The 26,534-nt window shown below is 36.5% G+C and overlaps 1 protein-coding gene across 1 annotated transcript in view; it reads left to right on the forward strand.

Annotated features, from left to right (window-relative positions):
- Positions 1 to 26,534, forward strand: part of CNTN6 (contactin 6) — a 291,320-nt gene that overhangs the window by 54,388 nt on the left and 210,398 nt on the right. The window contains exon 4 of the mRNA XM_036869272.1: positions 2,765 to 2,885. Coding sequence (XP_036725167.1) covers positions 2,831 to 2,885 — 55 coding nt within the window. The 5' untranslated portion in view covers positions 2,765 to 2,830. The remainder of the gene's footprint in view (positions 1 to 2,764; positions 2,886 to 26,534) is intronic.

Below are 26,534 nucleotides of genomic sequence, written 5' to 3' on the forward strand. Positions count from 1 at the left end.
TAACACTCAGATATGTGAAACTGGGATATATGAAGCAAAACTCTTGTTTCCTACAGATCCAAATGAGAGAAGGGGTATTCATGGAAGTATACCCAGGGACAGGATAATAGCAAGCTGGGACTTATGTATGACAAGTATGTATGGACAGGATAAGAGCAGCTAATGTATGGCAAGTGAGGTAGTGTTAGCTAAGTTTTGAGGGCATTGAGTATTTTGATTGAGATTGAGTATTTTGAATAATTCTGTCAGCCCTAGGAAGAAGGGCCATTCCTGGTTGTTAGGTAACTGGAGGCCTCTGGAAATTGGTTTGTGTGCATTATAACCCAGAAGCGTCAGGGCCTGATAAGGGAAGAAGTTGGGGTGGGGACTCAGCAAACTGTCTGCTAAGGGGAATTGAGCGTTTTTAGCCATGCCTTCAAAATTGGGTCAAGACAGGACTTGCAAAATTTTGTATTACATTGGATCAACAGATTATATCTTAACAACTTAACTGTCTTAATATTATTGGCAAAGGTCTTGGCTTTGTTGTCACTGGTTTGGCTTAGGCTACATGCCCATCCTTTTACAAAACATTGTAGCCAGGGGAATGGATTCCTGACTGACATAGCCCTGGTCACATCCTCATCCCTTGAGCTAGGAGGTGAAGGGAATCTCACTCTCATTATATGGACTGAGGGTGTGTAGGGAGGTGGTTCCTAAAACAACAAAAACAAAAACAAAAAACCCCAGAGCTTTTATCAGAAGAAGGGGGAAGAATTGTTTGGTTGGAAAAAATAATGAATGCCCATCAGATAAGTTGGTAATTGTAAGTTTTTACTTTTTACTCCTCCCCTTCCATTCTCCACATCAGCCAGTGATGTTTGTACGACGTATATTAAATTGATTCTGTCCTGCTTAAAAATCCTCATTATAATGTGGAAGTACAACATCCATACTTGTCAACATGGCCCATAGTTTAACCTCTTTGTCCTTCTCCAACCTTGTCTCACGTTACTGTCCTGAATAGCAAACTGGATCTTTGTCAGGTCTTTGAAAATGCAAACTCAGGCCTGCTTCAGGACCTTGTCACACTCTCTCCCTTTTGCTTAGACAGCTAGTAGTCTCCTTCCACATCTTACCTATCTTAATCCCTGCTCTCCTATGCTCCCTACCTCATGTACATGTACTCTTCGCCTGGCTAAAGCATACTCATTTTTCAAGCCTCTGTTCAAAAATACTACTCGAACCCCGCTTCATAGATCTCATAGATTGCATTTGTTTTCTTCAAAGTATTACCATATTTACCACACCTAACTATTTATCAGTGTGTGTGTGTGTGTGTTTGATTTTGCTGTTTTTCTTAAAAGTCTGTGTCTCTTAAAAGATGGCAAGACCTCAAGGGTAGAAATGAAGGGTTTTAGATTCACTACTAACACCAAAGTACCTAATGTCTGGCAGAGAATAAATATAAATAAATAAATATTTCTTGAAAAAATATAAATTAATGAATGGATATAGTGTATAATTTCACTTAAATGTAAGGGGTTAAGAGCTTAGAACCTGTGGTGTCAAAGAGAATGGAAAGATGATGTAAGATATGAGAGAATTTCTGGAAGGACATTGTCAACTCAGCATAGCATATTGACCTGAATATTGTTTATTTTCTTTTTGATTTTTATTCCTAAATTAAATTTGAAAGCTTTTAACTTGGATTTTATAAAGACTTAAAGTTGAATATAGTCAGTGTTTGGGGTTTAAGTTGAAGTAACTAGTTACAGAAAGAAATTAAAGATTTTTACAATTTAAAAATATATCAGGAAATGATCCAAAAAAAATTTTTTTTTTACTAGACTTACACTTAAAGTCCACATGCTTCCAAGGATATTTGAAGTTGCAAGAAAATATATTTGCACTAAGTTAAAAGTTTCCAAAGGGTCCTATCATTTGATATATAATAATTTTATCAAATGTGACCTATGTGAGTTTATTCTATACTTGTTTGAGATTATGAGCTTTATGAGCTGCTTACTAGATTTCACTTTTGGAGTAAAGGCTGAACAAACACTTTACCTTGATTTCATTTATCACTGGAAAGCTTAAATGTAAAAATAAATTAGAGAAAATTGTGACGTGATCACAAAGGAAAAGTATGTCTCACACTTGAAAGATAATACTTCCAGAAATTGAGTTCCAGCAGAAATTTTGTAGCACAATATTAATTTTAGTTCTAGTAGCAATAGGAAAATGTTTCCCAATGAATATATTCTCAATATATTGAGAATAATGCTGATTAAAAAAACACTTAAAAATCCATGAAATGTATAAAATCACTGTTAATATATATAAGATAGAGTAATATTTTACCTTATTCCTAATGGTGTAAAATCAAAAATAAAAGTCACCAACAGAATTGTGGGAGTTGATTTAAAATGTTTTTAAACCTCTCTAACATTTCAAAAAGAACCGAATTTAAAATTATACTCATGAAAGTTTTAATCCACATAGAATACATTCAATTGAATTGTACTCCAGCCCATAAACTACTACAGCAAATTTTATAGCAAATGACATGTATTTCTAAGGTATGAACTGAAATTATGGAAATATGAGCTGAAATTATGGAAATTTATAAACTACACATATATATAAAAAGTAGACCTTTAGGTTGCTTTATTTAGGTTAATATTTTAATATCAACTTGAATGAATATGCAACAATTCATACATACTTTACAATATGCATGTTTGTATATTTGTCATTTCATGACAATTTTTTTTTCTTTCAGACTGGAAGACAGACATTTTCTTTCCGGCTGATTGTATGGGAGAAATTTTGACCTCAGCAAGTGGAAATGAGGTTGCTTTGGAAATTGGTAATTCTGCTGACACTCATAAATACTTATGCAGGTAAAGTGTTCTATTATTATGAGTTTTGATTGATAATCTATTGGCATTTTATTTTTTTCCACAGGGAAGCAATTTTCAAATACAAAATACTTATGTTATTTAAATGACTAAAATGATAAAATTTTGAAGGTAATATCTATGGCTAATAGAGAGAGTTTAATCCTTAAAAAATAAATCAAGTGCCATTTTTAAACAGAACTAAGATTATTTCAATTATAAATTGTCACATATGAAATTTTTATAGTAAAAATGTAATTAAGTAATTTTCTCATCAATAAACAAAGAAGAATATTTCTTTTTTATTTCCTTTAGAGTAGTCTTTAAAAATTAAAATAGAAATGTATATTTTCCCTCAAATTTAGAATTTGGTATGGATAAAAAGCTATATTGGTATAGAAGAAAAAGTAATATAGAATTTCACATCAGAAGTAGAATAACTTTAGAAATTTTTTTTCTTTCCATTTCAATGATATATTCTTTCACTCAACTAAAATATATTAAGTCTGTGTATCAGTTAGCTTTTGCCATGTAATAAACCATCCCACATCTGAATGGATGAAAATAACAAATTACCATGTATTTAGTTAAGTCTGTAGGTTGGCAATTTTAAATGGGATCAACTGCGCTATTCTTTTGATTTTGCCTGAGTACTTTACACCTGTGGTTAGCTACTGAGTCATCTGGGATCTGGCTAGTCTAGGATATTCTCAGCTGAGACCACTGGGCTGTCTCTGCCCTGGGCCAAGGGTTCTTTCATCCTCTGTGAGTCTGGGCTCCTTCACATAGTGCCTGCTCAGAGTTCCAAGAGAAATCAGAAGTATGCAAGTCTTTTTAATGTCAAGGCTTGTAACTGACACAATGTCATTTCTGCTGCATTCTTTTAACAATTCCAAGTCACACAATCAGTCCAGATTCAAGAGATATGAAAATATACTGCATCTCTTGATAGAAAAGCCACAAAGTTACACTGTAAAGGGGCATGGAAATAGTAAAGGGGATACTAGTAGCTGTTTTTGTACCTAATCAACCATAGTCTATTAAGAACACAGAATTCTGTTCTGAATTTTCAAGCTTACCTATGTGAGTTGCCAAAGAGAATGGATATCGTCCGGGTCATCTGATTGTCAGAGCAGCTCTTCTATTACAACATACTGCTTCCCATCACCTGTGGTAGTGGGTACTATTGAAGTTTCCAATGCTCATGACAAAGCCCTAATATATTGGGAGAAACACAGGAACAAACATAGTAACTTACAAGCCAGAAACACAGTAATTGTAAGAGACAAATATTTAATGACAATTCTAAGAAGTGGAAAGATTTCTAATCTTAAAAGCTATGAGAAGGCTAAAATATGCAGAAAACAACTATTAGAATCAGAAAACCATTTAAATAAAAGTATTTTTACTACTAGAGAATCCAGTGGCTAGAAGTGCTACAGCCGTATCATGTTTATTCAAAGTTATAACATTATTTTGATTCATGTCACTTCTAACTCTCTGTAACAAAGAATCAGAGTTAAATAACAATATATTTTTTTGTAATAGATGAAAAAAAAAAGCTGCATCAAGGTGCCCCCAAATTATACATATGTGAATAAAAATTATATTTCTACCCTCAAGTTTCAGCTTCCTGTCAAAATTTAACATTAACATTTTGCCATTTAAATATCTATATTGAATCAACACAGTATCTCTAGAAGAACTTTCATGGTAAAAAAAATAAATTATTATTCTCAGAGCACATATCAGATCTGAAAAATCCTCCAGTTCTTCTGTTAACTTTTATTTATCAAAATTGTATGTGATTCAACATGTCTTTTTGCTTTATCCTAAAGGGAAAAATAATCATATATCCTTGGTGTAAAATTTTCTTGTGAAAGAACAGATTGGATCTTTTTTTTAAAGCCATAGCTACTTAAATAAGATAATCTGAGCTAAACATTGCCCCAGAGGTAAGGATGCTGATAATGATATACACAAGAGAGTATTGCTTTAAATCTGCTTGTTATTTTTAGAGATTTCATGGTGTGTCTCCCTACTTGCAGATACTATGCTAGTTTAGAAAATTAGATTCTCTAATGATATACTACTCTTTCTATGCGTATATGTAATATCTTCTTTGTTTTTCCAAAACTTGCCTTTGATTTATTCTGAAAGGCCAGCAAATCTTTCACAATTACGTGCTTTTTCCTTCCTATTTTTATGGTTACAGTCTTTTCAAAATGTTCACATTTTAAATCTCTCCACACTCGAAATTAAAATAAAAAATTTTGCCCCCAATCTCTTCTCCTGTTTTTTTTTTTTTTTTTCAATTAACTTTACTTCATCTAACTCCTTTACTATGAACATTGGCCTTTAAGCTTTTACCATGAACCATAATCTACCCAGACACACTTTATGGCTCTGGAACATTTTTGAAGTTATGGGTATTTAAAAGTTCTATTGTTCTATTTTAATATTTTTTAAATATTATGAGAAAACCATTTAATTAAGAAACATGATTGCTAATTATATACTTTTTAATTATTTCATTAATGTGTGTGGTAGGCTAAATAATTGCCCACAAGGGTATCTAGGACCTAATGTCTGGAACTTGTGACTTTTACGTTAAGTAGCAAAATGGATTTTGCAGATGTGACTAAGTTAAAGATATTGAGATGGATAGATTATCCTGGAATAACTGAGTGGGAAATCACAAATGCCCTTGTAAGAAGGTGGCAAAGGGGGATTTGTCACAGAGCAGAAGGCAATGTGATGAAAGAGGAGAGAGAGATTTGAAGATGCTATGCTGCTGACCTTAAGTGTATAGGAAGGGACCATAAGCCAAGAAATGAGAGAAATGAAGCTCTAGAAGCTAGAAAAGGCAAGGAAACAGATGTTTTCTTTTTTGGAGGGAGTATGGCCCTGTGGATACATTGGTTTCCACCCTGTGAAACCCATTTTGGACTTCGGACATCCAGAACTGTGAGAAAATAAATGCGTGTTGTTCTAAGCCACCAAGTTGTAATTTTTAGAGAAGCCATAGGAAACTAATGCAACGTGTTTTTTCCTCACTAACCTTTAAGTTCCAGGACAGCTGGGACTGTATCTTCCTGGCACTTGGTAGGGATTCAGTAAATACTTGTTGAATGAACGAATGAATGAATTAGATCCAATGCATTGGTCCTATTTGGATTATCATCAAGTAGAAGAAGTTTAGTCATATAATTTCCTCTGAGGAATAATTGTTCCAGTGTATCCCTATATGATTGTCCCTATGTTATGTTATTATCATAGAATTTTAGAGATGAAACTCTAGTAACATTTGAAAGTTTCGAACTATGCCCTATTTGAAAGTAAATTTCAGGAGAGCAGAGATTTCCATCTGTTTTATTCTCTGCTGTTTCTCCATTGCCTAGCATATGGTTTGTAGATATTTATCAAATTAATTAAATAAAGCAGTTCCATTCAATTCAACAGATAGTTTTAGTACCTTAGATGTGCCGGGCACTGAGCTAGATGTTGACCTTCACCAATAAGAGGGCCATGGTCCCTGTCCTCTTCAGCCTACAGCCTAAAAATGGAAACAAGCAAGTAAGTCAACAATTGCAATAGAGAAAGTACAACTTGCTATTTGAAAAACATAGTAGGGAGCATATAACATGGAAATGTTCTAAGAGGACATCTGGTGTTTTTGTCAACCCTCAATCCATTTCTGCTTCCTCTGACAGAGAATATTTGATTTTTATTGGGAAACCAATCTTTCCTATCAGTCTTTGTAGTTTGAGTGAGATTGGCATAACCTCATGATCAGCCAATTGGCATATTCCATCCTCCCTCACCATACTATTTGGTTCAGGATATATTATATCTGAACAAATCCCTGGGTTTTTGCTAAATTAAAATGACAGAAAGACATTGCATCTGTGCTGTTCTAGTTAGTATAAAGATGTACCAAGGACTGCTATGAAGGAAGAGTTGGCCTGGAAATGAAATTCACACAGAGGCAGAACAATCCAAGGGAAGAAAGGCACAATTTCTTAACTTTACCTTTTGAACTTTAAGTAATATAAACCAATAAGGTGCCCTTTTCCTATTTTAGGCTAATTTCCATTGAAATTCTGTCCCTTGTGATGGAAAGAATCTTGTCTAATACAGGTTAAAAATTGTTTTTAATGTATGTTAGTGAACATTAGTGAAGAAGTTAGATTAGAAATAGAATTCCACTTGAGATAAATGCCTACTCCCTGCTGGGAATGAGGAATAGAGAAAATAAAAGAATGGAGAAAAGGCACAATATTTCCTGGAAGGATAAAAAGCATCAAGAGGTTTAATATAGACTCAGAAGGTTGATTTTTAGCCCCCAAATTATTGAACCATCTATGTCTCAGGGTTGGAAAAAACATAACATTAATGGGATAACTGGAGACCACATTGATCAATGGAGGAAAACCTACAACTGTTTTCTTTTCTTGTAGCCAAGAAAGTTTTCATGAAGTATGGGAAGTTTTCATGAAGAAATATTTTATGCTTAAATAAATAGTAAATGAAGTGGCTGGAACAAATCTGTAGGCTATAGCAGAAGCTGAAAAATCATGTACGATCAGATTTTGTTGATGTTAGAATGTCACATGTGTAAGAAACCCAAGGTTTACCGATGTGGTTAAGTGTTAAATTTTCCAATGGTGAAAAAAAGGCTCAGAATGTACTATATGTTATTATTCATTTAAGTCTTTCATCTCACTATGATTTTCATATAAAATTTGATAAATTATAGACAGATTTCACAATTTAAGTCCAAATCTTTAAAAATTTGATATTTTTAAAAATACTAAATACTTGATTAGTAGTGTAAAAGTGATAATCAGCTGGGCTTCCCTGGTGGCGCAGTGGTTGAGAATCTGCCTGCCAATGCAGGGGACACGGGTTCGAGCCCCGGTCTGGGAAGATCCCACATGCCACGGAGCAACTGGGCCCGTGAGCCGCAATTACTGAGCCTGCGCGTCTGGAGCCTGTGCTCCGCAACAAGAGAGGCCGCGATGGTGAGAGGCCCGCGCACCGCGATGAAGAGTGGTCCCCACTTGCCGCAACTAGAGAAAGCCCTCGCACAGAAACGAAGACTCAACACAGTCATAAATAAATAAATAAATAAATAAAAGAACGTGAATTTCAAAAAAAAAAAAAAAAGTGATAATCAGCTAAATCTTGTGCTATATATGTTATGAGTCATCCAGGCTTAGAGATAGCACAAGTTTAAACCCAGAACCTCATAAAAACTCTGCTGTCCTTAAGAGTAGTGTCAATGAAGGTCAAATGGCTGGTATTTTAGACTCAAACCTAATAGGAAATAGCAAACGTCACTAGTTATAAGGGATTTACTAATATCATCTTAAGAATTTCTGCCTAATAAATTCTTTTAACTTTGTTACTTTAAGAAAATATTATAGCTTAAATGGTAGTTTTTTAAACAACACATTTGGTTCATAAATGTATGTGGCTCATTTGTGTGCCATTTGTATTTGCTTTCCTATGGCCAAACACTTTTGTCCATATCTTGTAAAACTATGATTGAACATCTCTTTGGTTAGTCCTGAAGAAGTACTGCTTATGCAGTATGAGACTCAGTTTTTCCAGAGAGAAACTGAATAATTCAAGGACGTGAACAGGAAGCTAGTCACATTTATTGGCAAAGCAGGATTAAAGGCCTCCTGTAGGCATGTAACTATTGTATTATGTCATCAGGGCCTAATGAGCCACTTTCTCTCACTGTATTAATTACTCTTGAGGAATAAACTGAGACTAAAATTATAAGATGTTGTTCCTGCCACTATTTTTATGTAATATCTACCGATAAATGTACTTATATTATTTTCAAAACTTCTCCCAGAGTAATTGATTCTTAAAACTTGAATCAATTTTTTTCTAGGGATTATACCAATGAAGAAAAAAAAAACTGTTTTGTCAGTGTTTTTGCACAGCATGCCATTTTACAAATGGAGTAGCTTTAACGTGAATCTGGAGAAAATGTTCCTTCTTCTAAATACTCACCATCAGGGGTCTGTGATAAGGGGACATTGAAAGTATGTATGATGGCTTGAATTTTACTCTATTTCAAACATAGTTTCTATTGAACTGAGAACCAGAGTAATTGAACTACCTGACAAAGAAAGCCACAAGAATGGAAATATGCACTGTGACCAAGATTTCTTCAAAGAAGACGATGTATCACACAGCAAATCCATGAAAATTGGCAGGTGTAATAAACCTGCTTTGCTCAAGGATCCCAGAAGCACATAATGGATATTCCTTTGGGTCAGAGTGTGATGAATATTGAGTACATCACAACCCACACTCTGCCTACAGTCTTGTTCAGATTTATTGTTAGCATAATAGCGCCTTTAGGAATGGAACACCAGGCTATATTCTTAAGTCAAGTGACGTCTTTGCAATTTCTACTGGACATGGTCCAATTAAGAAATGCTGAAAACCCATTTTTATGCAATGCCTACTAACAAAGGTAGCTGTATGATTATCAAATCTTTTTCAAAAGTAATTGATTCTTTTTTAAAAAATATTTTTTAAACATCTTTATTGCAGTATAATTGCTTTACAATGGTGCGTTAGTTTCTGCTTTATAACAAAGTGAAACAGTTATACATATACATATGTCCCCGTATCTCTTCCCTCTTGCGTCTCCCTCCCTCCCACCCTCCTTATCCCACCCCTCTAGGTGGTCACAAAGCACCGACCTGATCTCCCTGTGCTATGCGGCTGCTTCCCATTAGCTATCTATTTTACGTTTGGTAGTGTATATATGTCCATGCCACTCTCTCACTTTGTCCCAGCTTACCCTTGCCCCTCCCCGTATCCTCAAGTCCATTCTCTAGTAGGTCTGTGTCTTTATTCCTGTCTTGCCCCTAAGTTCTTCATGACCTTTTTTTTCTTTTTTTGGTTCCATATATATGTGTTAGCATACAGTATTTGTTTTTCTCTTTCTGACTTACTCCACTCTGTATGACAGACTCTAGGTCCATCCACCTCACTACAAATAACTCAATTTTGTTTCTTTTTATGGCTGAGTAATATTCCATTGTATATATGTGCCACAGCTTCTTTATCCATTCACCTGTTGATGGGCACTTAGGTTGCTTCCATGTGCTGGCTATTGTAAATAGAGCTGCAATGAACATTTTGGTACATGACTCTTTTTGAATTACGGTTTTCTCAGGGTATATGCCGAGTAGTGGGATTGCTGGGTTGTATGGAAGTGCTATTTTTAGTTTTTTAAGGAACCTCCATACTGTTCTCCATAGTGGCGGTATCAGTTTACATTCCCACCTACAGTGCAAGAGGGTTCCCTTTTCTCCACACCCTCTCCAGCATTTACTGTTTGTAGATTTTTTGATGATGGCCATTATGACCGGTGTGAGAGGATATCTCATTGTAGTTTTGATTTGCATTTCTCTAATGATTAATGATGTCGAGCATTCTTTCATATGTTTGTTGGCAATCTGTATATCTTCTTTGGAGAAATGTCTATTTAGGACTTCTGCTCATTTTTGGATTGGGTTGTTTGCTTTTTGATATTGAGCTGCATGAGCTGCTTGTATATTTTGGAGATTAATCCTTTGTCAGTTGCTTCACTTGCAAATATTTTCTCCCAGTCTGAGGGTTGCCTTTTCGTCTTGTTTATGGTTTCCATTGCTGTGCAAAAGCTTTTAAGTTTCATTAGGTCCCATTTGTTTATTTTTGTTTTTATTTCCATTTCTCTAGGAGGTGGGTCAAAAAGGATCTTCCTGTGATTTATGTCATAGAGTGTTCTGCCTATGTTTTTCTCTAAGAGTTTTATAGTGTCTGGCCTTACATTTAGGTCTTTAATCCATTTAGAGTTTATCTTTGTGTATGGTGTTAGGGAGTGTTCTAATTTCATTCTTTTACATGTAGCTGTCCAGTTTTCCCAGCACCACTTATTGAAGAGGCTGTCTTTTCTCCACTGTATATTCTTGCCTCCTTTATGAAAGATAAGGTGGCCATATGTGCGTGGGTTTATCTCTGGGCTTTCTATCCTGTTCCATTGATCTATATTTCTGTTTTTCTGCCAGTACCATACTGTCTTGATTACTGTAGCTTTGGAGTATAGTCTGAAGTCAGGGAACCTGATTCCTCCAGCTCCATTTTGCTTTCTCAAGAATGCTTTGGCTATTCGGGGTCTTTTGTGTTTCCATACAAATTATGAATTTTTTTGTTCTAGTTCTGTGAAAAATGCTAGTGGTAGCTTGATAGGGATTGCATTGAATCTGTAGATTGCCTGGGGTGGTAGAGTCATTTTCACAATGTTGATTCTTCCAATCCAAGAACATGGTATATCTCTCCGTTTATTTGTATCATCTTTAATTTCTTTCATCAGTGTCTTATCATTTTCTGCATACAGGTCTTTTGTCTCCTTAGGTAGGTTTATTCCTAGATATTTTATTCTTTTGGTTGCAATGGTAAATGGGAGTGTTTTCTTAATTTCACTTTCAGATTTTTCATCATTATTGTACAGGAATGCAAGAGATTTCTGTGCATTAATTTTGTATCCTGCTACTTTACCAGATTCATTGATTAGCTCTAGTAGTTTTCTGGTAGCATCTTTAGGATTCTGTATGTATAGTATCATGTCATCTGCAAACAGTGACAGCTTTACTTCTTTTTTTCTGATTTGGATTCCTTTTATTTCTTTTTCTTCTCTGACTGCTGTGGCTAAACCTTCAAAGACTCTGTTGAATAATAGTGGTGAAAGTGGACAACCTTGTCTTGTTCCTGATCTTAGTGGAAATGGTTTCAGTTTTTCACCATTGAGGACGATGTTGGCTGTGGGTTTGTCATATATGGCCTTTATTATGTTGAGGAAAGTTCCCTCTATGCCTGCTTTCTGGAGGGTTTTTATCATAAATGGGTGTTGAATTTTGTCAAAAACTTTCTCTGCATTATTGAGATGATCATATGGTTTTTATCCTTCAGTTTGTTAATATGGTGTATCACATTGATTGATTTGCGTATATTGAAGAATCCTTGCATTCCTGGGATGAACCCCACTTGATCATGCTGTATGATCCTTTTAATGTGCTGTTGGATTCTGTTTGCTAGTGTTTTGTTGAGGATTTTTGCATCTATGTTCATCAGTAATATTGGCCTGTAGTTTCCTTTCTTTGTGACATCTTCGTCTGGTTTTGGTGTCAGGGTGATGATGGCCTCGTAAAATGAGTTTGGGAGTGTTCCTCCCTCTTCTATATTTTGGAAGAGTTTGAGAAGGATAGGTGTTAGCTCTTCTCTAAATGTTTGACAGAATTCGCCTGTGAAGCCATCTTGTCCTGTTCTTTTGTGTTGGAAGATTTTTAATCACAGTTTCAATTTCAGTGCTTGTGATTGGTCTGTTCATATTTTCTATTTCTTCCTGGTTCAGTCTCAGAAGGTTGTGCATTTCTAAGAATTTGTCCATTTCTTCCAGGTTGTCCACTTAATTGGCATATAGTTGCTTGTAGTAATCGCTCATGATCCTTTGTATTTCTGCAGTGTTATTTGTTACTTCTCCTTTTTCATTTCTAATTCTACTGATTTGAGTCTTCTCCCCTTTTTTCTTGATGAGTCTGGCTAATGGTTTATCAATTTTGTTTATCTTCTCAAAGAACCAGCTTTTAGTTTTATTCATCTTTGCTATTGTTTCCTTCATTTCTTTTTCATTTATTTCTGACCTGATCTTTATGATTTCTTTCCGTATGCTAACTTTGGGGTTTTTTTGTTCTTCTTTCTCTAATTGCTTTAGGTGCAAGGTTAGGTTGTTTATTTGAGATGTTTCTTGTTTCTTAAGGTAGGATTGCCTTGCTATAACCTACCCTCTTAGAACTGCTTTTGGTGCATCCCAATTGGTTTTGGGTCGTCGTGTTTTTATTGTCATTTGTTTCTAGGTATTTTTTTATTTCCCCTTTGATTTCTTCAGTGATCTCTTGGTTATTAAGTAGTGTATTGTTTAGCCTCCATATGTTTGTATTTTTTACAGATTTTTTCCTGTAATAGATATCTAGTCTCATAGCCTTGTGGTCGGAAAACATACTTGATACGAGTTCAATTTTCTTAAATTTACCAAGACTTGATTTGTGACCCAAGATATGGTCTATCCTGGAGAATGTTCCATGAGCACTTTAGAAGAAACTGTATTCTATTGTTTTTGGGTGGAATGTCCTATAAATATCAATTAAGTCCATCTTGTTTAATGTATCATTTAAAGCTTGTGTTTCCTTACTTATTTTCATGTTGGATGATCTGTCCATTGGTGAAAGTGGGGTGTTAAAGTCCCCTACTATGATTGTGTTACTGTTGATTTCCCATTTTATGGCTGTTTGTATTTGTCTTATGTATTGAGGAGCTCCTATGTTGGGTGCATAAATATTTACAATTGTTATATCTTCTTCTTGGATTGATCCCTTGATCTTTATGTAGTGTCCTTCTTTGTCTCTTGTAATAGTCTTTGTTTTAAAGTCTATTTTGTCTGATATGAGAATTGCTACTCCAGCTTTCTTTTGATTTCCATTTGCATGGAATATCTTTTTCCATCCCCTCACTTTCAGTCTGTATGTGTCCCTAGGTCTGAAGTGGGTCGCTTGTAGACAGCATCTATACTGGTCTTGTTTTTGTATCCATTCAGCCAGTCTATGTCTTTTGGTTGGAGCATTTAATCCATTTACATTTAAGGTAATTATCGATATGTATGTTCCTATTACCATTTTCTTAATTGTTTTGGGTTTGCTATTGTAGGTCTTTTCCTTCTCTTGTGTTTCCTTCCTAGAGAAGTTCCTTTAGCATTTGTTGTAAAGCTGGTTTGGTGGTGCTGAATTCTCTTAGCTTTTGCTTGTCTGTAAAGGTTTTAATTTCCCTGTCGAATCTGAATGAGATCCTTGCTGGGTAGAGTAATCTTGGTTGTAGGTTTTTCTCCTTCATCATTTTAAATATGTCCTGCCACTCCCTTCTGGCTTGCAGAGCTTCTGCTGAAAGATCAGCTGTTAACCTTATGGGGGTTCCCTTGTGTGTTATTTGTTGTTTTTCCCTTGCTGCTTTTAATATTTTTTCTTTATATTTAATTTTTGATAGTTAGATTAATATGTGTCTTGGCATGTTTCTCCTTGGATTTATCCTGTATGGGACTCTTTTCGCTTCCTGGACTTGATTAACTATTTCCTTTCCCATATTAGGGAAGTTTTCAACTATAATCTCTTCAAATATTTTCTCAGTCCCTTTCTTTTTCTCTTCTTCTTCTGGGACCCCGATAATTCGAATGTTGGTGCGTTTAGTGTTGTCCCAGAGGTCTCTGAGACTGTCCTCAATTCTTTTCATTCTTTTTTCTTTATTCTGCTCTGCAGTAGTTATTTCCACTATTTTATCTTCCGGGTCACTTATCCGTTCTTCTGACTCAGTTATTCTGCTATTGATCCCTTCTAGAGAATTTTTAATTTCATTTATTGTGTTGTTCATCACTGTTTGCTCTTTAGTTCTTCTAGGTCCTTGTTAAACATTTCTTCTATTTTCTCCATTCTATTTCCAAGATTTTGGATCATCTTTAATATCATTATTCTGAATTCTTTTTCAGGTAGGCTGCCTATTTCCTCATTCGTTAGGTCTGATGGGTTTTTGCCTTGCTCCTTCATCTGCTGTGTGTTTCTCTGTCTTCTCATTTTGCTTAACTTACTGTGTTTGGGGTCTCCTTTTCGCAGGCTGCAGGTTCGTAGTTCCCGTTATTTTTGGTGTCTGTCCCCAGTGGCTAAAGTTGGTTAAGTGGGTTGTGTAGGCTTCCTGGTGGAGGGGACTAGTGCCTGTGTTCTGGTGGATGAGGCTGGATCTTGTCTTGCTGGTGGGCAGGTCCATGTCTGGTGGTGTGTTTTGGGGTGTCTGTGGCCTTATTATGATTTTAGGCAGCCTCTCTGCTAATGGATGGGGTTGTGTTCCTGTCTTGCTAGTTGTTTTGCATAGGGTGTCCAAGAGTGTAGCTTGCTGGTCGTTGAGTGGAGCTGGGTCTTGGCGTTGAGATGGAGATCTCTGAGAGATTTTTGCCATTTGATATTATGTGGAGCTGGGAGGTCTGTTGTGGACCAGTGTCCTGAACTTGGTTCTCCCACCTCACAGGCACAGCCCTGACACCTGGCTGGAGCACCAAGAGCCTGTCATCCACATGGCTCAGAATAAAAGGGAGGGGAAAAAAGAAAGAAAGAATGAAAGAAGAAGATAAAATAAAATAACATAAAATAAAGTAAAATAACAAAATAAAGTAAAATAAAATAAAATAAAGTTATTAAAATAAAAAATAATTATTAAAAAAATTTTTTAAGGAATAAAAAAAAAAGAAAGAAAAGAGCAACCAAACCAAAAAACAAATCCACCAATGATAACAAGTGCTAAAAACTATACAAAAACAAAAAAAAACCCAGACAGACAAAACCCTAGGACAAATGGTAAAAGCAAAGCTATACAGACAAAATCACACACAGAAGCATACACATACACACTCAGAAAAAGCAAAAAAGGGGAAAATATATATATATCGTTGTTCCCAAAGTCCACCTCCTCAATTTGGGATGATTCGGTGTCTATTCAGGTATTCCACAGATGCAGGGTACATCAAGTTGATTGTGGAGATTTAATTCGCTGCTCCTGAGGCTGCTGGGAGAGATTTCCCTTCTCTGTTCGCACAGCTCCTGTGGTTCAGCTTTGGATTTGTCCCCACCTGTGCGTGTAGGTTGCCTGAGGGCGTCTGTTCTTTGCTCAGACAGGACGGGGTTAAAGGAGCAGCTGATTCGGGGGCTCTGGCTCACTCAGGCTGGGGGTAGGGAGGGGTATGGAGTGTGGGGCGAGCCTGCGGCGGCAGAAGCCAACATGACGTTGCACCAGCCTGAGGTGCACCATGCGTTCTCCTGGGGAAGTTGTCCCTGGATCACGGGACCCTGGCCGTGGTGGGCTGCACAGGCTCCTGGGAGGGGAGGTGTGGATAGTGACATGTGCTTGCACACAGGCTTCTTGGTGGCAGCAGCAGCAGCCTTAGCGTCTCATGCCCGTCTCTGGGGTCCGCGCTGATAGCCGCGGCTTGCGCCCGTCTCTGGAGCTCCTTCAAACAGCGCTCTGAATCCCCTCTCCTCACGCACCAGGAAACAAAGAGGCAAGAAAAAGTCTCTTGTCTCTTAGGCAGGTCCAGACTTTTTCCCGGAGTCCCTCCCAGCCAGCTGTGGTGCACTAGCCCCCTTCAGGCTGTGTTCACGCAGCCAACCCCAGTCCTCTCCCTGGGATCCGACCTCCGAAGCCGGAGCCTCAGCTCCCAGCCCCTGCCCACCCCGGCGGGTGAGCAGACAGGCCTCTCAGGCTGGTGAGTGCTGGTCGGCACTGATCCTCTGTGCGGGAATCTCTCCGCTTTGCCCTCTGCACCGCTGTTGCTGTGCTCTCCTCCGTGGCTCCGAAGCTTCCCCCCTGCCACCCGCAGTCTCCATCAGTGAAGGGACTTCCTAGTGTGTGGAAACCTGTCCTCCTTCACAGCTCCCTCCCCTAGGTGCATGTCCTGTCCCTATTCTTTTGTCTCTGTTTTTTCTTTTGCCCTACCCAGGTACGTGGGGAGTTTCTTGCCTTTTGGGAGGTCTGTGGTCTTCTGCCAGCGTTCAGTAGGTGTTCTGTAGGAGTTGTTCCATATGTAGATGTATTTCTGATGTATTTGTGGGGAGGAAGGTGATCTGTGCATCTTACTCTTCAGCCATCTTGAAGCTCCTGCAAAAGTAATTGATTCTTAAACCCTAAATGAAATTGCTTCTTAAGACTGATAACAATGTAGGAAAAAAAAATTGTTTTGTCAGCATTGGAAGGAAATGATTGTTATGTAGACAAGATATTGTATAGGGAATGTAAACCCCTTAGCGGAAAGGAATGTGGGGAACTTCGTTTTTAACCTGAAGTCTTTGAAGAAGAGGGTCAAGGTTTCTATGGAGGTGATAACATCAGGTAATTTTTTTAATTTTAGAGGTACCATAAATAGTTATTCCACAAATTGAAAATAACACAGGGGATTGATAGTTTTTTTTTTCCACTTAAGTCTCTCCTGAGATTTAAAATCAAACTCCTTACCATGACACTAGACAATCTGACTTTGTCAACCCTTTCCATCTCAACTTATACTAAACTCCCCTTTTACCATTATATTAGAGCCATTATTCTTTCTTAGGCTCCCAGAAATTTCAAAATTGTTCCCTCGGGTCTCTGCAGTTGCTGTTCAGTTGCCCAAAACTCTCTTCTCCAAATCTTTCTACGGCTGGCTCTTTCCATTACACCCACCTTAGATCAATCACCTCCATAGAACGACCTTCCCTTAGAACACTATGGAGGAAGTCAGCACCTAGTCCCACCACTGGCCCTACTCTCATCAATCTTATTTTACTGTCTTCAGTGCGCTTTTTACTGTCTGAAATTAGCTTATTTATTACTTGTCCATTTTCTTTCTACATCTTGTGGAATATAAGCTCTGCGTAGATAAAACTATTTCCAGTCATATATATGACTGCATCTTTCATGCCTAGAACACTGCCTGACACATAGTAAGCAATCAATAAATATTTTGAAATAAATGAATAAATGACTGACTTCTCAAAGTAATCCCCTATGACTACTTAGGTGTAATCCAATATTCCCAAACACTTTTAGAATTTTATTGGATATTATTAGAATCCACTTTTAGGCATAAGTGTTTTAATCACAACACGTAATTTGGTCTCAGATAGGTACTTTTTTTGCTTTTAAAACAAATCATGATACACAATGAACACATGAAGCTACCCCTAATTTGTAAAGCTAATACAGTTTGCTAAGACACACTTGACCTACTCAGGCATAATGTTAGTGTTGTTTGTTCAGGAAGTAGCATATTGAACACACAGCCAATGCTATTTTAATATTATTCGGTAGCAGATGCCCATTGATATTGTGTCATAAATAATATAAACGTTTAAAACCTTTGTGCCATATTTTACCTCAGGATATATTTGTTCATTCCTTTTCCAGTTTGAGGGTCATCAGTCAAGCCAATCCCCCATTACTCTGCCCAAGACTTTTATAGTGGTCTCCTAAGACTTCTCCTTATTTCAGGACATCCTCTACATCCTTTTCAAGACATAGCTTATTGACACAGACTCCTGTGTGGACAAATCATAAATCACAGCTGATTTTGCCATTACTCTGTGTCAAGACCTTCACAGATCTCATTTCCTATGAAGTTCAAACTGTCTAATCAAGCATTCAAATGCAATTTCCTTCAACAAATATTGAAAGTTCTCCAGTTAATTCAATTCCACCTGTGTCATGAGCCATGTCTTCCCTTACTCTCCTTCATGTATCTTTCATTTAAGTCAGACTGTACTACTAGTACGATCTCTGCAGTTTTTTTTTTTTTATTCCCAAGTCTCTCCTCATATGATTGTCTCCACCTGCATTGTCTTTCTTCAGATCGATTTCCCCCTAACTGAAGGCAAATCCAACCTTTCTCAGCCAAGTTCAAATGTGACCTCCACTCTGAATAATCCTCCAAGGAACCAATAATTTCCCTTTCTCCTTAACTCTTAAGAGGAATTTTATCATTTCCACACACTTTGCTTAAAAGATGTCATTTTTCTCAAATATGTACTCATTCTGAGAAATATATATTTTGCTCTTGTTGAAAATAAGTTAATAATCATGGAATGTCCAGTTCTAAAGGGAAAAGAAAGACTAACCTTTGATATTTGATTAGTTATATCTTTTACCTAGTGCTTTATAGTTTATAAAGTGTTTTACATGCAGTGTTTCATCTGTGCTTAAAAGTAGGCAGAGGAAGTATTATTATCTTTCGTCTATAGCTGGAGAAACTGAAATTCAGAGGTACCAGACTCATCAAGGACCATAGGACTAGAAAATAGCAGAGTTTATGACAAGAATCCAATACTCAGATGAAAATTTTGTTCAGTATTTATTCAAGACTTTGCTTCTCAACATAAATTCAAATTTATGTAACAGTTGGCTTTTTCAGGTTGGTGTCCATTGTGTAGAGAAGCTAGCTTCTGTTCAAACTATAGTATGATTTAAAGAGATAGTCACCAAAATTCTATGACCAGAAAATAAAGAAGTAGTAGTTATAAACATATAAACCCAACAAATCTATATTTATATTACATACATTATAAAACACAGAAAAATAAAAGTTAAGGAAAGTATTAGATAAAATAGACAGGTATAGAATGCCTAACATTTTCTTCCCTCACCATCAATGGTTCATTTTGTACACTCTATAGGTGCAAACCACCTCACTTTGGAGACTATGTATTTTAAAGGTAAGAAAGGATGTGTCCTAAGTGGAGGAGCTGACAGGGAAAGAGAAAACCATCTGTATTTACAGAAATTCTCCTCAACTCACCAGAATAAAAGAGGAACTGGAGGTAGAAATGCAGTCACATTTTTAAAACCATGGTTAATGCAAAAGTAGGTAAAATTGGGAAAAAATAGATTTAATGTACCTCATTTCATTAAAATATATGCAAACCTTAAGAACACCTTTGCAATCCTACAGATATTGTTTAAAACTGTAGGTATATGTATCAGTTGCCTACAGCTGTCTATATACCTACCCCAAAATTAATGCTTTAAAACAACAATTCACTATTTTTGTGTGTGTGTGTGTGTGATTCTGCAGGTTGTCTGGATATTTTCTCTGCTGGTTTCACTTTGTTTGGCTTATGTGGCTTCACTGAATTCGAATCAGAGAAAACTAGAAGGCTGGACAGAGAGAGAGAGGCTAAACTACCCAGGGCCTCCTAAGTCATGATAGGGAGCTAGATTTTGTTCAAAATACCTCCTAATTATATGATTTTTTTGCAACTATATTATCTTTTATATAACTTTTTTCTTTTTTTTGAGTGAACACATTAGTATATTTTAAACTACTGTGAGTTGACAGATCATTTAAACTATGTGGAAAAATTCTGGTTCTCAAACTTCACACTGGAATCACGTGAGGACCTTTCAAAATACTGTGTCAAAGTCCCACCCTTAGCAATTCAGATTTAATCATGCTCAGTTTGGTTATTGAGATTGAGTATGAATATCAGCTCAATGAATTTTCACAAATTGAACCCACCTAACGTAACCAGTACTCAAGTCAGGATGCAGACCTAGGCTGTCATCCTAGAAGACCCACCAATCACAGCTGAGACAGAAAAGGATAACCACTATCTGATTTCTAATCACATAGATTAGGTTTACATTTTATATGTAAATTGTATGTAATACAAAACTTATCTATATCATATATATTTATTAATAATTTATTTAGCCAGGAATGTGCAGCAAGTGACTTGTGGCAGCTCTTGAGAGCTGAGTGCTACTTTCAGGAATTTTGTAAGCAAGTTATTAAACACAGCCATTATTCAAAGTTAAATTATGTCATCTTAAAAGTAAAATAATTATATTAAAAAGTAATAAATATTCAAAACTTACTACTTCCTAATTGCTTTACTACACTTTATTATTATTTATGGTCTTGAAGTGGTTTATATATATAGTACCTGTATGGTGGAAATACTGTATCATGAAGAACTACTGTATCTCTCTTCCCAAATCCTCATTCATGGTGATGTCATGTTAGCTTGAAATCAGCCACAGGAGTATTTATACCATAGAAATTGACAAATGCTACAAATCAGGGCTTGATTGAGTGCTGATGCTGAAAGAGTTTTCAGTAATGAAATAATTTGTAAGAGGGTGAGAAACTGTTTAAGATTATATAACATATCAGAATTAATGACAATAACCTGGAATAGAGTTAGTGAATTGAAACGCAACTCCAACTGTCAAGTCATTGTTGAATTGCAACAAGTGATTAGCTAGGAGTATATACATTCAGTAAAACTTAACAAAAGCCTTCAGTGAGAATAAATTGACTTTATGGAATTTATAACGAAGAGTATTGTACATTTTATTATTATATTTAAATTGTCTGCTAACATTCATTGTATTAATATTATTGATAATAAACATATATATATACATACATGCACACACATATATAGGTATACAAACACATATATATGTGTACACAAACTTTTTTTCAGTGTGGTGGTTGTTAAACATCTGTTAGTGTGCTGCTTCATTTAACCATTATAAAAATTTTTAGCCTTTTTTTTAGTGGAAGTATATCATGTTTATAGATTTATTAGAGACCCAGATCACGGTGACCTTAGGAATATATATATATCCAGAATATATATATATATATATATATATATATATATATATATATCATATTAATCAATATATTAAATATCAAGTTTTTACAGAGAGGGAGAGAGTTGATATTATAATTGTTTTTGTTTCTTTTAGCATTAATTTAGATTTTGATATTTTGTTTACTCTACAGAATCAGTGCTAATTTCAGGAACAAAGATAACAGATTTTGACTCTGTTAAAAAAAAACTCAATCTGAAAATATACCTATTAGGTTACCAGAAAAACAGATGAAGAGAGTTTCTTTCCCTCCCTGTAATTAAAAAAAATCAAACTTGCATTTCCTAAAACTTGCAGCTAACAATGGGTGTTGTCTGCTCACTTTGCCAGAAACTCACAACGAAGAAGTTTGGTATATACAGAATTCAATCAACATTTGAATAAAAAACAAACTCTCCCTGAATGCTCTGACCAGCTTTATAATCAGTTTCAACCCTGAGCCGGGAAACAATGTCAATTTATTTCAAAAAAGAGCAGGAAGCTTTGTTTGTTTTAGTTTGTGTGGTTTACCTGTATTTGCATGCATGGAAATTAATAGAAAGCACTTATATCAAAGAACACAGAAGTGCTACATTTGTGATAAGAGCTTTACAGAGCCACAGTGGTACAGCTGGAAAGGGGAGAGGTGCAACCCCTCATCCTCTACACAGAAGTCTTATTCAAACTCACCAGTAACTGAGGGAAGAGTGTTTTCTGGGAGCAAATTATCGAAATCCACTGGGTGGTCACAGCATCTCTTAATAACTGTCAATTGTCCTTTTACTTTGTGCTCTTTATGTAGCATTGCTAAACTGAATCCAAGGCCACAGGTATAATTTAATATATCTAAGTTCATGGCGATACACTTATCTTGCTTACCCAGACTCAGAGTCTCTCTTAAGTAGAAGTTGACAATTTGCCAAATGATTTGTTGTTGTGTGATAAAATATTTGTGGAAGCTGGATCATGCTTTGTGTTTGAGAACACATTTCCAGAGTCCAAAGCATGTGAGGATTGATGATGCAGATGGGCTGTTCAGAGAACTGGTTCCAGAAAAATCATCTTCTATTCAACTGCCAGGTTTTTCTGTTTACTTCCTGGCTGGACATTCTGCCCCTTTGCACCTGCCCATTGCCTATATTTTTACTACATCAAAATCACTCCAAATGAGGGTGTAGGAATAGAAAAGAAATGAGATGCTGAAGAAAAATGAGACCAGGGAAAATAATCTATGCCTGGGGACTAGCCTCTCAGCTTAGTTCTGATTTGGCCCTTGAAAATATTAGAGTTGATAATCTCTGTACCAGCAGACCTTTCCAGCCCTGATATTCAATGATTTTAAGATGAAAAGTATTACACAATTTTACTATTTTTTGACATAACAAACAACGACAGCATCACTTCTTTTAGCTAAAAGGCACTTGGGAACTCATCTCTGAATTGTATTTATCCATCTTATGCTATCGAGTGAATTGCTCTGTGCTGTTCTTTCATCAAACATTTTCTGATTGTTATTTTGAAATTATTTTCAAGAGCATCACTGATGGAATTTAGTCACAGATGGGTAATGGTTTTTAAACTCCACTGTTGTTGTCAAGTTGTTGACTGCTACAGTTCCATGGCTAAGGTTGTGCTATACCCAGGTTCCAGCTTTGAAAGCTCATTGCTTAGCCTGCCTGTCTGTCAGTGTGGTCAAATTGGTTAATTCAGTGAGACACTCAGACACTGCAGACAAACTATTAATGTAAAGAGACAGCATGAAACACGTGTTTAGCAGCTGATGTGTTACGAAGGTAAACATTTTGCCAATATATAGTCATTGAATTCTTGCTTATTTTCATTAGAAAACTGAGTGATGATCAGGGGAAATCTGAATCCAGAGATAAGAAGGACCAACAAACTTGGCTTAGCTAAAACTAAATTTCCCAAATTTCCTTTCCCTGTATGGTTCTGGGTTGGAGTTGATTAAAAAGGAAATTGAGTGAAATTCGGAAGGTGGAAATGACAAGGTTCTCCGAAAGCCACATGTAAGTAACTGTGGTGAGAGAGAGATGTTGATAAGCTGAGAGTGTGTCCCTGTCTCCTTCCTCATATCCAGCTTTTGTCCCAACTGCTGGCACTGCTGACCAACAGCGACCCCAGGCCCCCTCCCAGTTTCAGAGATGACAGTCTATACCAAGGTCTCCTCATGTCCACTCTGGCCGCTGGACTTGCAACCCTTCCAGACCCACTTGTAAGATCTGACTTATCCACCTGCTCCAGTGCCCAAGAGGGCTTGTTGATAACATTACTGCGATCCTTCAGCTTCCACTTTTGGACCCTTAGTACTCCAGTTTCTCTTATAATTGTACAAGATCTTCTTCCTGAAATAAATCCCCTATACTCTATTATTCATAGTGAGTTTGCTTTCCTGACTGAACCCCTGACTAATACAGTTCAAATTTGTCATGCTTGATGGGGGAACAATATCCAAATCACTATAACGTGGTTTCCCCTGTGATGTCTGATGAATGTTGAAGTTCTCAGGGAACTTAAATTTTCCATGTGCAGTGTGACTGGTATAGTGAATAAATCCTTTGCAAATAGTATGAAAGCATAATACTCAGAGTATTGATATTTTTATCTCAGCTTCTTTGTATAGAAGCCTATTATTTTCGCATACCATTTAGTTCTCAGGTAGCAGTCCCTACTTAACTGCCCTAACCTCTTTTAAACCTTTCTCTATCACAAAAGCCAGCCTTGGCCTTATTTCCCCAAGTTCCATGCTTTAGAATGAGAGAGTATGCTGTTTCACACTCAGGGACAAAGGGCTGAGAGTACTTTAAATCACTGTGCCTCTGGCTTGCCTTACTGTTGATTTGACCATGATTTTTAGTGCTTTCACCCAAAGAAAGAAAAATGCAAAATAGTGTGGGAGGGTATCAAGCTGTAATAGGGTTACAGGGATGTCACTTTTTAATGGCAACATATACAGCGCTATACAGAATATAGGATATTTGCACACATCATCTTCTTTACTGCTCATGATTCCTCCTAAGGTTACTGGAAGGGCAGAGTTACATGCTCGCCCATGATTATCTGTGGCATGAAGGAACTGAACACAAACAGGTACTCATACTCTAGTGTTTGTTGCACTGAAACATGCTGCTACTCTAATGAGATGAGGTCATTGGTTTCCCCATTCCCACTCTTACTACTCTGTTTTCCATTCTCTTTACCTCTCACCTTGGCTGCTGCAGGCGTCTCTGCAATCACCTTGTCCTCACTGTCAACCACACCCTGCTTCTCCTATGCCAGTAAGAGATGGTTCACAATAGTTTCATGTTTTCCATTTTGAAATATAGCTCCAATAGTCCATCTGCTCTGACCAGACCAAACGTGCTGTCCCTTTGCTGCAGAACCAAGTAGATTCTTCTTAACTTCATATTGAAGCTTCTTCAAGACCCCAGTAAACCTCTTCGAACTTTTTTCCCTACTTTTCTTCTTTAAGGATGCTTTGTGCTGGTCAAATTGAGCTCAAGTCTCATAAACACTCAATTCTGCAAGGACACACTAATAATAATATTTGTAAACGGTATTTGTATTAAGCATGTGTAAGATGCCAAATATCCTACTAGTTCTTTACCTATTACCCAACAATAAGGTATGTATTGTTATTACTCCCATTTTGGAGATGAGGAAATCAAAACTGTAGACGCTAAATGACTTGCTCAAGGAAACATGGCAGATAAGTAACAGAAGTTATATTTTAGCACAGATTGAATTTAGAAATCACACTCTCAACTCACTGTATTCTGTCCACGTCCAGATTTAATTCTCAGTGCTTATGTGATGATCCAGATTTTGACTGGATATTTAGCTCTTCAGGGATGCTGCAGATAATGATGAGAATTATTCATATTTCTTTAGCATAGACCACATTTAACAAGAGGCTAAAAATAATATAAAGAAACTGTATGGTCAAGTTTCAGAGCTGAATTGGAAAAGTAATTCTGAGTAGTAGTATTTCAGTGAATTTTATTTCCTCTTTGTACTTTTCTAATTTTTTTTTTTAAGCAGTTTTTTTTTTTTTTTTTAATTTTATTTATTTTTGGCTGTGTAGGGTCTTCGTTTCTGTGCGAGGGCTTTCTCTAGTTGCGGCAAGTGGGGGCTACTGTTCATTGCGGTGCGCAGGCCTCTCACTATCGCGGCCTCTCTTGTTGCGGAGCACAGGCTCCAGACGCGCAGGCTCAGTAATTGTGGCTCAGGCCTAGTTGCTCCGCGGCATGTGGGATCTTCCCAGACCAAGGCTCGAACCCGTGTCCCCTGCATTGGCAGGCAGATTCTCAACCACTGCGCCACCAGGGAAGCCCTTTTCTAAATTTTTAAGTGGGTTTATATTATTTTTGAAATAAAATATTAATAAATTTTAAAAGTTTTGTTAGTTAAATAGATGACTTGAGAAGCTGAGGCATTTTCCCCACTGAACTAACCAGACAATTGACCCAAACTTTCCACTTTATTTGATAAACCTTGACCATTCTAAATTTCCAAACACCACCAAGGATTTTGACTTTGATAAATAATCAAATACTTAACTCTTTTGTGTATTTTCTTAGAACTCTTGGGTTACATATATGACATAGGTTATAGTCATCGTAAGTTTTATTAGAAAAGAGTACTTGTAATATTCACATATACTGTTTGAAGTTCTTTAATTTTACTATCATGATTAATCATTAAAAAATTATGAGGTAGAAAGGAATGGATATTCTCTCCATTATATAGACAAAAAAAGGGTAAAGTAGTCTTAACACCAGAAATATCAAAAGTAGCAAAACTGACTCTAAAACCCAGAATGTCTATTTAAATCGCAAACTTCTTTGGAAGTGGAAACACTTGATCTCTAGAGCCCTTTGATTTCCAGAGTTTGATATCCCAGGAAGATACAAATTGAGATCTTAGCACAGATCATAATAACCAAAGTGAAACTTAAAACATTTTTATAAAGCTCAAAATATTTCCTTTCTGTATCACTTGTGTTATCCAAGTCTTAGCTCAAGGAACACAGAGAATCAAACAGTGTCAAAACTTACATACCCTAGGACTTTTCCAATGCTTTTCTCCTTACCTTAGTCCTTCCTCAGGTACATTGCCGTGTTCTTAACACCTAACAACATGGGCTTTGGAGAAGGACATACCTGTGTACCAACCCTATCTCTGCCCTTTAAGTAGATGAGTTACTCCTGGCAAGTTTCATACTTTTCTCAGCTCTCTCTTCACTTTACAATAGGTTTAACACCTAGTTCATCAGTGAGTTTTACATTTCACTATTCATTTGTATAGATACGCAGAAATGCAAAGTGACTAGCACAGTGCTCAACAAATGATAGCTAGTAG

The sequence above is a fragment of the Balaenoptera musculus genome, chromosome 11 (genome assembly GCF_009873245.2).
Source record: "Balaenoptera musculus isolate JJ_BM4_2016_0621 chromosome 11, mBalMus1.pri.v3, whole genome shotgun sequence".
Lineage (NCBI taxonomy): Eukaryota > Metazoa > Chordata > Mammalia > Artiodactyla > Balaenopteridae > Balaenoptera > Balaenoptera musculus.